This window comes from Aethalodelphis obliquidens, unplaced genomic scaffold (assembly GCF_003676395.1).
Source record: "Aethalodelphis obliquidens isolate GAN/ISIS:26980383/991018 unplaced genomic scaffold, ASM367639v1 scaffold36, whole genome shotgun sequence".
Lineage (NCBI taxonomy): Eukaryota > Metazoa > Chordata > Mammalia > Artiodactyla > Delphinidae > Aethalodelphis > Aethalodelphis obliquidens.
The window spans coordinates 16016323-16028588 of record NW_020837980.1 but is presented as its reverse complement, the minus strand read 5'-3'; the positions used below and the strand labels follow the sequence as shown (position 1 = coordinate 16028588).

At 38.5% G+C, this 12266-nt stretch overlaps 1 protein-coding gene across 3 annotated transcripts in view; it reads left to right on the top strand.

The window, feature by feature from the left end:
• PTPRO (protein tyrosine phosphatase receptor type O) overlaps positions 1–12266 on the top strand; it is a 128076-nt gene that overhangs the window by 89992 nt on the left and 25818 nt on the right. For 2 of the 3 annotated variants that reach the window (XM_027129519.1, XM_027129520.1), the window contains 2 exons: positions 5561–5596; positions 8805–8886. In XM_027129519.1, the coding sequence (XP_026985320.1) occupies positions 5561–5596; positions 8805–8886 (118 nt within the window). Of the gene's footprint in view, positions 1–153; positions 238–5560; positions 5597–8804; positions 8887–12266 lie in introns of all 3 variants that reach the window. The other variant, XM_027129518.1, reaches the window with a different exon arrangement.

Below are 12266 nucleotides of genomic sequence, written 5' to 3'. Positions count from 1 at the left end.
TCACGTTTAAATTTCAGAGAATGGAATATTTAATTGTAATTAACGTGCTTGTCATTTTAATTGATCCCAGTAGGTAATTTACTGTTCACAGTTTGTATTACTAACTCTTGCCACTTTTTCATCTTTACATCTGTTATCTATTAATGCTCACAGGCGTAGGAGTATATTTGCTTTCTTAACCCTGCTACCCTCATGTCTTTGGACTGATTATCTTTTGGCATTTTATATTAATCCTTGGTAAGTGATTTTTTTTTTTTTTTACTGTTTACAAAGTCTTTAAAAGTTAGCTTTCAGGAAGTAAACCAAAGGGAAAATCCTTTTTAATGATTTTATGTGTTTGAAGCATGTAAAATTATTAATTATGTATTGAAATGGATTAAAGCAGCTAATGGTACCAAGATGCTAATTATAATGTTTTCCCAACTGAATGTTCTTCTTGTGATGTTCTTGACAAGCTTTTCTTCCATTTATTGCTAAGTTATTTGTTTCTTCATTGAGTCAGTCCATGGCCTCTCATCTTTATAAATGATGCCTTTCATTTTTCTCACCATTTCCATTGATTAGCTCCCTATTTCCAAGAAGGAAAAAATGTAATCAGGTAAAGAAACCCAGAATACTATGTATTTGGGGCCTTCGTGGTTTTATAATAATGCTCACTCAGCGAATATTAAACAACTGACTGTGTGCAAGCCTCTTAGTATAATCTTCTCATTTAATTGTCCACACACCTCTGCAGAGATTATTATCAGCACCATTTTACAGATGTGGAAATAGAGGTATAAGGAGACTAACTATCTTAACATCATATGACTATATAGAAAATTCAGGTTCTAAACCCAAGTGTCTCTGAAATCTATTCTTTCCTCTCTAAAAAGCAGCCTCCTATAAATTCTTATTTTCTTGACTTTTAAATCATTTTAATAATCAAATCTCAAAGAGTATCCTTTACAGTTTTTATAATATACAATAATAATGATTTTCAATTCTGAGACTAAACTATCTAGAAGGGCTGTTTCTTTTTCTGAGCCATAAGTATAAAGGTAGCAGTTTCCCAGAGGAAAAAAAAAAATCATTATCCTTAATGTTAGTCCATGATGTTTAGGTACTAAATTATGTACAGACAGATCCAGAAACCTGGACAACTTGAGAAGGACTCAGATAAAAGCAATAAAAGTAGTTCATGGACTGGGGAAAAAAAAGTTCATGGAGGGTTGGGGGCGGAGTTCAAGATTTAAAGCAATCCGGAGAGTTAGCTATTCAAAAAGACAATTGATCAAACATTCTTTGGCTTCTCCGAGACAGAATAAATACAGTGGGCAAAGTTAGAATTTGAGTTGCAGTGGGAAAAGAATAAAAAGAACTTTCTCACAGTGGAGATTGTTAATACCGCAATCTGTATTTTCTTTAAAAGAGAGCTAGGTGAAAAACTTTTGAAATATGGTAGACACTGATGTATAAGCAATAAATTCAGAAGAATGTACTGGATGACGAGGACGAGGACCCCTTCACCATTATTCTAAGTTGATTCTTAATAACAAGTCTCCAGTATAGGACTTCCCCATGGTCAACCAATATTTTAAGTACTTAACATCACATGATACACATCAATTCCATCTTGACTTTCAAAATATACATTTACTTTGAACTTAACATCTACTGATCATCCTCAAGTATTCTACCTATCATTAGAATACTTGTAGCCAATGCTGTTAGCGTACCCTCTACAGATTTCAATTAAAACAAAAGAAAGACGCATGTAATGTTCTATTCCTTTCCGTACTTAATTCTCTTTCTCATTTTCCATAGTTTGTTTTAAGCTTATATCAGGCAGGCCTATGCTTGTTTGTATGTCTTTCTTAATAGGTCCCCCTGATGAACATATATTTTGGAATTCTAGCAACTCCTTCAAGGTCTGCTATTTATAGTACTGATCAAATAACATGAGACCTAAGTTAGGGGGGAAAAAAAGCCCTGCAGTAGTCTTTTGAAGACTGGTCCTGAGGCTGAAAATGGTTTTCTCCAGGTGAGAAAAGAAGGCAAAGCATAGAGCCCCAGGCTTTCTACACTTTTCGTAAACTACACACATACTAACCAATGAAAAGATACCGAACATAAACTGTTTTCAGCCCTAGACTTGCGCTCTGCCAGAAATAAAAGAGGTAAAATTCATGGTCCCTGATCCTCCAAGTCCAACTCAGTACTCTCACAAATTCACCCGAATTCCCTACTCTTTGCTACTTTTCTCTACATCTAATAAGTTGTGGGTATTCTCCCCTGTTTTCATTTCTATACAGTCTTTTAAAATCCTCCTCTAGATGTGTTTGTCGTCATATTTCACCCACCCGTTAACAACCACCCCAAGAAACAGAGCCACACTCTCTTTTCTTAACACTGCCCGGCTTTGTCTCTAAACTGTCAACTTCTTGGAAAGATATGTTCCTGTTGATTGTCTAAAATCCACCTGATGCCTCTGATGGTTGTGTGGAAATCCAGAGACTCTCTCCCTCATAAGTTGCTCAAACCTTTTCCCAGGTGGTGGCAGAACCGGTGTAGAGCCTACGGGCCCCATTGGCTTAGTCCCAAGATTGTATTCTGCCAGGATTTCTGACTTTATTGATCTCAGATTGTATTTCCTGTTCAAAGAAAACCATCTCAATTGGACCAGCTCTATCTGGATTCAGTGTTGTTACTCTCATTTTTTGCTATCATGGTCACCTCACGCCCTATTCACATTCATCTGTCTGTTCTAAATCCTCAGCAGTTGGCATTTTAAGCGTGATGCAATACTTAGTTTAAACTGCTCAGCTTTTCTCTTGTTGTTGTATGTTCAATTCAGAGAATGACATAACTCTAAAGACCTTTTTTAAGATGCGGGGATGATTTTTGTTTAGCTCATGAAAGAGTAAGTAATGCTTAGGAATTTGTGGTCATTTAAAGTTTTTGACTTTACGGTTTTTGGTTTTAGTTTCTGTTTGTTTTTAACCACTGTGAACCCCATGTCTCTGCCATTGCCTCGTTTTCCTCTTTGGAATGAATTTCATTCTGGCGGGCTTTCCAAGATGGTCATAACACTGAAGAACTTATAAAGAATGCATCTTAACTTCTTGACGTCATTAGGGTTTTGAACCTAATCTAGTATAAGGGAAAGAGGAAAGGTAACAGAAGCACATCATCCTGTATGCATATATACTGTATGTTGGATGGGTGTTATCAGTTATTCAGAAAATCTTCCACAATGATAAGATGATGTCTTCAACATCACCCAAAATGGTCACTGTGGCATGCACACTCACGAGCTCTTTCCATAAAGTGCTAAAGTGAACATTGCTAGCAAAACCTGAATTTACATGTTTAAAAGTGAATTATCCCTTGATTTGAGTCTTAGGATCAGCACGGCAATTGAAAATGCAGGAAAATTCTATCAGTGTTGCTGTGGAGTCTCATAATTCAGTCCTGTCTTGTACCACAGCCTTAAGATACAAGAAACCTTTGGAATCTTCAGGAATTCAGCCAAATCTAATCAGAACAATGAAAGTTGTACACAAATCATGACGACATACACTTAATACAAGAGGTCATACAAAACATGTGGTAGAATTTCATATTATATTTAAGGTTCATTCAATTAGTGAATGAGACTGAAAGAAAAAAATACTGCCTCTAAAAAAAAAAAAATACTGCCTCTCTTCCATGAATCAGGTTTCCACACAGCTGTGGAATAGTAGTGACTTAATATTTCAGCACTGAATGTATTCAGTGTCACCCTACCACATATATTTGTTTCTTCCCAGTTTCCCTTAGAGTCTGTTTGGATTTGGAAAGGTTTTGTGTTTTTCTTTTTTTAATTTCACTCTGAATCACAAAACATGTTGGCAGTCTCCTGACATTATCAGAACTGTTCCTTATTATGCTAACATTATGTTTTCATCAAGCACTAAAGTAATGGGCTCCTACTATGCGAAGTAAATGTAGGATTCCTAACGTTAACTAAATTAGCATCACAAGAGCAGAGTAAAAGAATTATTCAAGAGGTACACCATGACAGTGGTCTTTTGGGGGGATGAGGGAGAGGTGAATTAAAACTAGAATGTCTATTACCTCTAAATCCCAAGTATGGAAAACCAAGAGAGGATGAGGGAGAAAAAATAGGGCAAGAACTATTAAAATGGACTGTCTTCACTCAGAATTGAGAAGAAATAAAAACTATCTGAAACTAGAAAAGGAAAACCAGGTACACCACTTGCCTTTATGGATATTTCCTTCGCTGCATTACTTCCTCTCCACCCACAAGTGCCATTTCCCCAGTGGCATCCCTCAGGAGCCCAAGTCTAATATCAAATCCTTAATTGCATCATTAAAAAAATTGTGAGGATGACATAACAAAGATGTGTTGTTTCAATTCAATTAAATAAGCATTTATTGGCCACCTGCTAGTGTTCCATTAACTGTGCTCAGCTCTGGGGGACAAAGGACAGTCTAGCAAGGAGCACATATACAGCTGATGGTCAGACCACATAAGAAATACTCATGAACCAAGTGCTATGAAAGCCCAAAGGGAGTAGTGCTTCGTTCCGCTAAAGGCTTTCCAGAAATGCGGCTACCCAAGCATTCCTAATTTTCAATATAAATAAATATTTTGGCACATAATAGTACTCGGATCACACCTGGCTATTTACTATCGATTGTTTATGTTCTGAAAGTCTGGGTGCTTCCGTCACTATTTCAAGACCTTTGAAAATTACTTATAAAAATTGTCACACTCAGTCATGTATCAATATCATTTATATAAGACAATCTAAACACAATAATGAAGGCCTTCAGCAGATACTATCTTAACATTAGCTAACTTAGGTCAGTTATCTTATGTGTTGGTAGAAAATAGTTCCCCTTTTAATAAAAACCCTAAAAATATAATAAACTGAAACATACGTTAGTATTACATGTGTCTGAGCTTGCAGACTAGCAATGAATTCAGAACAAGCAGGTAATAGGTATAGTTCCTCAGATAGCTGAAAAACTAGTTCAAAACTGAATAAGAACAACGCCGTAATAGAATACATGACACGTGACAACACTGATAGCACAAATTCACATTCCCGATGAAAATGTCCAAAAAGGTTATTTTATTCCTTAATTTAAAAACCATTATGTCCATCCTCCCTCCACCAGTTCTCACCTTTATTCCCCGATTCTTTCCTTTTGCCTGTAGAATCTGGAGTATTTAGACAGGAAATACTTCTATATATTTACAAAGCACTTCAGCAACTTAATCACCAGGAGCAAGAAATTATATTTCTAGAATTCAGTTTTTTGGCAAATCTAGAACATAAAGTGTAGGTATGGCCCAGAAATCTAACAGAGTTTTAAAACATGAATCTGGAAGTTTTATCATTATCTTCTCATTTAAGGGGAAGTAATTAAACAAACATGAGGTATGTTTAATAAAAATTAAATAAAATGGCAGTGCCTGATGTAATTATTTAAAGTTCTTCAAGTTTAATCATTTTGTTAATCAGTTCTTTTGCCCAGATAAATTTGCCTCTCTTTTCTTAATTCACAGGAGTAAAAATGGTTTAAAAAAGAGGAAACTGACTAAGTAAGTTTTTCTTACTATTTCATTTAAAAATATTCTTTATAATGATCTTCACTTTCCAAACTGAAAAGTTTGCTGTCTTTAAATAGAAGGGATGCTTAAGAAAGAGGCAAATGCATATTAAAATAGCTAAGCTATTATGCGTAGGTGTGTTTACACATATGGATGTCAGTGACCACCAAGAAAGTGTACCAACAGAAACCATGTCAGGAATAAGGAAAATTCTCACCACGTGAAATCTGAAAAGGAATGGGTTGTTAGGAATTATAAGTCTTACAGAAGGAAGTCTACTATTCTAAATCTATAAGGAATCTAATATTTAGCTACATCAAAGTAGTACAAAAACCTTTGACATTTTGTATCTTCAAATTTCGTGCCTATTGCAGGGAAAGGCTGTTACTCTGTTTGATGTTGTAACAAATACTTGGATAAATGCTGTCTCAGGAAATCTTTATAATAAACAGAAAAGGATAATTACTTTAGCTAACCTGTGGTTTCACTTATCTACTGAACTGTTATGTCAAGAGTTATAATTCTGATGGGTGAAAATGAACAGTCAGTTGATTTCAAAAGCCTAATTAGAGTATCACCTCCAGGCCTTTAGTTAAAAACTCTTCATATAAAGAGTGGATCATTCCTATAAATAGAGTTCATTCTTGATACTTGCCTGGGACAGAATATTGGTGAATTCATTAAGGAGGCAGTTAGGGGTCCCAGCCAAATCTATGGTATCTGTGCTAATGGAATACATAACACAAGAGAAAAATTGATGCAAAAGATTTCTCTTCAGCTTTGGGTGACATATAATATTTTGGCACATATAGGTGACAGAATAATTTTTTCCTAAATCTATTTCAAATCAGTACGGATTCTATTGGCATATATCAAGTGATGCAGGAGAGACGAGACCAGCCAAAGCAGAGGAGAGGTGCTGTCAGCCCAAAGGAATGATTTGACAGAAACGGAAAGACTTTCTTGCCCAAAATTATTAGTGGGTTGTTAAGTGAAGTACAGAGGCATAGACTAGAGCAGTTAGAGGACACGGTCTTGGGACCAAAAGGGAGCCCAAGACCCAAGCAGAGAGAAGAAGCAGGATGTGGACCAAAGTTTGAGTGGAGCGTAGACATGGTGGAACCTGCCCACAAGCCAAAACCTCGAGTCAAACCAGCTTCCGCCTTCCCTCTTCTCATTTTCCTTCTCATCCTCCCTCCTTCTCTACAAACCTTTTTTTTTTTCCAGTTTCTAGCGTATTGTTATTGATAAAAGTAGAGAATGGTAAACTTTGTGAAGTAGACCCACGATGGAGAAATGGCAGTGGATCTGGGTATCAAGCAGTGGATAAGCTTCTACAAGCCGTTTTTGAGGGACCCCTCCCATCTTTCCATTTACTTTCTCTTTACCTTTTCTCTTTCACTCCAAATGCCCCCCCACTGCCACCACCGTGCTCCTTGGCTCTCCTTGCCCCTCGCCCCTTACCCCTTACCCTCGCCCCTTACCACAGTAAGCCCTTACCTCGCCCCTCCTTTCCTCACCTCCTCTCCCTCTAAACCTTTGTCCCACTGATAGATCTCTGCTCCTTCCCAGTTTTCTTTCTCTTCTCCTTACCATTCTCCTCCTCTCCCTGATGTTCATTCTTCTACTTCCTGGGTCCTTCCTCTGACTCTCTTTCCCCTCTCCATCCTGCTTTTGTTTTTTCTAACCCCATTTTCCTCTTAATGAGATGAGAACCAGCATCATCAAGTCCAACTTTAAGGTCAACGCACTGCCAAGACAGCAGGGAAGGATCACCCCACCCCGCCCCCGTTTAGCTGTTCCTTTTGGAAGGGTGGCAAAGTTGAATGAAAAAGCTTTTAACCAGGAGTCCTTCTCCTGCTTCTACCCAGGGTCCTCCAGCTTAGTAGCCCTGAGATCTTGAACTACTCATTTGACTGTCTCAGCCTGGGCTCTCTGTGGAGTTCCATCTGGAGTGTGGGGCTAACGTTGTCCATGTCTACCTTAACCATCAACCCAGCAAGATGACGCATAAGAGTATTTAGGGTGTCTTAAGGGTACAAGGCATTCATGTTATCATTATTAAGTAAAACCATTAAAATTTGAATGTATTATCTGGGAGGTATAATACCCTCAAAAATCAACTAAAATCTTAACATAATCTATCAGGTTAGCTAATCGACAACTTTGAACAAATATCTATCATATACTTTGTATTTGCTAATAGGGCATAAGACCACAGATAGATGATATAAGCGGAGTAATTTGCAGCAAGATGAAGGGAAAGGTCAACTCTGTGGACCCTGTCAAGGTGGAAAGGCTTGGGTTAGGTGACAGTGCGGCATCCTGAAGAAGCTCAGGGAACAGGTTGGCATGGGTAGGCTCTAGAAGAGATAAGCAGCTAGGGAAAACCACAGGAAATAAAACCGAATTCTTATTCAAAACAAAAAACAAAAAACAAGGAAGAAGGTGAGCACTTCTGCTACTGATACAGAAACATAAACTCAGATGTGTTACTTGATTGTCCTGAACCATTTTGCTATGCAAGGCTCTGAACACAACTCTGAGAGAGAGAGAGGGAGAGAGAGAGAGAGAGAGAGAGAGAGTGCTCTGAGAGCTCCCTGGAGAAATGTTTCCTGCCAGGACACTGCCTTTGCTCTGGGAAGACAGTGCAGCACAATTCCTTACACTTGTAAAGCTGTTTAAACTTCCACGTTTCTGTAATCTGTAACATACTGTGTGTCAACCTTGTGATGTAGGTATCACTCTGATTTTTCATAGATGAGCATGTTAAGTCTCAGAAGAGTTAGGTAAATAAAGTAAAACTATAATTCGAACAGGTCTTCAGACTAATCCTTTGTTTTTTTCCATAAACTGGAGTTTTCTAGAAACAACACATATACCTGTGAGTGTATGAGTGTGTGTATATGTATATTTTATATTTATATATATATATATATTTTACTGCTAAAGTAAAAGCCAATTTAAAATCTAGAGGTTTCTCCTATCCTCAAGGAAGTTTAATATATAGGGCTCTCTTTTTAATTATAATATATTAGCGACTGGTAACTTTAACCAAAAAAAAAAAGAGTGCTAACCTCTGAGAAGTAAGAAGAAAATTGCAAGAAAATTGTTCAGGTTTGAGAAGTATGGTGTTAAACGCTATATGACACCTACCAACAGGATTTTTAAAACATACCTTTCTTTGTATTTGACAAAGCCCAGTGCAACTGGATGACTTTGACGCCTACATCAAGGATATGGCCAAAGACTCTGACTATAAATTTTCTCTTCAATTTGAGGTGAGTGAGTAAAGTTTTTCCTACCCTCTGTGGGCAGGGGAATTGGCAGCTGTGTACCAGTGTCATTCCCCTGCTCACTAGGCAGTGCTGGTGGTGTGGTTCATAATGGACCGGATGGTAACTGGGCTTGGGGGTACCTAATGTGCTGGTTCAGAGCCAGGATGTCAACCCTTAGTTAGGAGGTCAGGGTTTGGGTGGCACGAATGAAAGAAAGAAGAGAAGAGATGCAGGTACTGGGGGTGCTGGGGTGAACAAACATGGTAACAGGAGAAGTTTTCAATGGTAACATTGAAAACCAGGGGAAGGGAAAGTGCAGGGAGAAAGCAAGCTGAGGATTGAGACCTGGAACGATTTCTCTTTCAGGGGATTTTTAGTGTGTTTCTCATGCCACTTAGGACACAGTAAGGGTGGATGATGGATGAATTGGACCCCTTTTTCTCCTGAGCATGTAAGAGCCTGGTGTCTCTTTTGCTGTAGGACTCTTGGCATTCTACTGCACATGTATTTGTGAGGTTTTGTTTTCTCTTCTCGGAGAAATTGGAGAAAGAGAGTTACACATGCTTTGGGTAAAAGAGGAATAAAATTGGCAACATCTTTTTCTGAAGCACACATATTTCTTTGATTCCGAGAACATGTGTCAGAGTAGATGGAAAAGGGTCTAGGATCTCAGTAGTGTGAGGGATCCAACTGGTCCTCAGGTTTTCTTCCCACACATTTCACAGCTCAGAACACAGTCTGGATAGCTTCCCATTCTTCAGGCTTCCAGCAGGGCTCAAGGAGACCAGGGAGAAGGGAAAGATAAAGTGACTTTTCTAAATTATGTCATTTTTTTTTAAAGCCCCTTAGCTGCTTTTCCTGTGAGACACCAGGTGGTAGAATGTAGCTGCTCTCTCCTCATTATCCATATTCATTTCTTTCCTCACATCAGCCAAGGACAGCTTTGTTCTGCAAGAATCAGCAGGAATCCTGGTACGGATATCCATTCTAACAGGGCATTTAAGGATGAGAAAGATCTTATACATTATCAAATACAAAGCCCCCAAACTATCACCTGTGTCACGAGAAATGCCACATAAAGCCTGGCTCAGTCATCCATTGTACGCAGGTGCATGAGAAATTATAAATGCTACACCAAATGCTATAGCTCGAAGAACAGAAACTCAATTTGAAATGGAGATCTATGGTGAGGATGGCATTTCAGAAAAGTATACCAACGAAAGGAGGACGCTTTTTATAAGAAAACATAAGCCCAAACTCAGAAGAAAATAAATGTCTAGATAATTCTGATAAAAATTATATTGTAGTTACACCTTCTATTTTTTACCTTTTTTTTTTTTTTTTGCGGTACGCGGGCCTCTCACTGCTGTGGCGTTTCCCGTTGCGGAGCACAGGCTCCGGACGCGCAGGCTCAGCGGCCATGGCTCACGGGCCCAGCCGCTCCACGGCACGTGGGATCTTCCCGGACCGGGGCACGAACCTGTGTCCCCTGCATCAGCAGGCGGACTCTCAACCACTGCGCTACCAGGGAAGCCCAGCCACAGTCTCTTAATTCCTACCAGATGATATGACCTTGGTGGAACAGCCAGGGTCACTGCCTCTCCTGGAAGGATTAAGAGTACCCCCAGTTCATGTCATCAAACCCCAGTGTAACTATTACTGTGCTTCTGAATTGCATCATTATAAAAAGAAATTCAGTGAATCATTTTCTGGTAAAAAGAAAATATTTTTTTCAGTTGTGAATGACAGAAATACAATTCAAACTAGTTTAGACCAAAGAAGAAGGGAGTTTGTTCAAAGGATAACTAAGGTATCTCATATAATCAAAGGAAAGGTTGAATAGCTAAACCAGGAGGAGAGCAGGGAAGCAGCTCAGTCTCAGGAATGGCTGGAATCAGGGGCCACACACCTGAAGAGACCCCCTCTTTTTATTTCCCATTTCTACTTCTCTCTTTGTCTTGGCCTCACTTTCTTTGGCTGCAAACCAACCTCTTTCTCATAGTGGAAAATGCGACCGCAATCAGCCTCGGAGTATCACACCTATGGTTGCCAAAGGGAGTCATTGACTGTCTTTCTTGTTTGTAGTTTAAAAAATAACAGGGGAGGATTCTGATTGGCTGGCATGGCTAATGATGTCTGCTCACACTGTCTGCAGCCCGGGAGGGCAGAATTACGGAAGAAAAGGACAGTTCTTATTGGTACCATGTGGATAAACCAGAAACCAAGAGCATTATTCAAAGAGAGGACCACGCAATAAGTGATTAGATCTGAGCTTCAGATGCTTCAAAAATGTGAAAAGTTGAATGGTCAGTTTTATGACTAAATATTCAGTTTACAATATGCTGAGGGCTTCTATATATTCAAGGTATAAATGAACACATTCAAGCTTATTTCATAGGATTTATAACGCAGATAGGAATGTACCAAACTGAGAGTCCAAAAACCTGGATCCTCACTACTGCTTTGCCACTAATTAATACAGGAAAAAATCAGTTTCTCATCACCTCAGTTTCTTCATCTCTAGAATGGGTAAGTTGAACACAGAGTGGTTCTCAGCTGGACCTGTACCAGGCAGTGCCCTAGGGGGAGTTTGGGGGTGTGTGGTCATCCTAATGGCTTGGGAGTAGTATTTAATGGGGAAAGGGACAGCAATGTTAAGTGTTCTGCAATGAGTGGGACAGTCTCACACAATAAAGAATTGTCCCAAGCCAGTGGTATTCCATGGAGAGACACTGGACTAAACTGGGGACAAGGTTACATCGAAGCTTTATAATTCTTGCATATTAGTCAGGGTTCTCTAGAGAAACAGAACCGATAGGAGACATATACATTATATATATATATATATATATATATATATATGTATATACACATTTATACATATATATACATACATATATATGTTAACTATATTATTATATAATTATATTATATGATTATTATATAATTATATTTTATAATATGAAGATCCTATATATGATAATACAATAGAAGATAGAAGCTGATAGATAGATAGATAGATAGATAGATAGATAGATAGATAGATAGATGGAGAGATTTATTTGAAGGAATTGGCTCACACAGCTGTGGCAGCTGGCAAGTCTGAAATCTATAGGGTACCCAGGGACGAGCTGATGTTGCCACTCAAGTCCAAAGGCAATCTGGAAGTAGAATTCCTTCCTCCTCAGGAGACCTCAATCTTTTAAGGCCTTCAACTGAGTGATGAGGTCCACTCACATTATGGAAGGTAATCTGCTTTCTCAAGTCTACTGGTTTAAATGTTAATTACAGCTAAAAAAAATACCTTCATCCAACATCTAGACTGATGTTTGACCAAGCAACTTGGCGCTATGAGTAGCCAAGTTGACTCATGAAATCAGCAA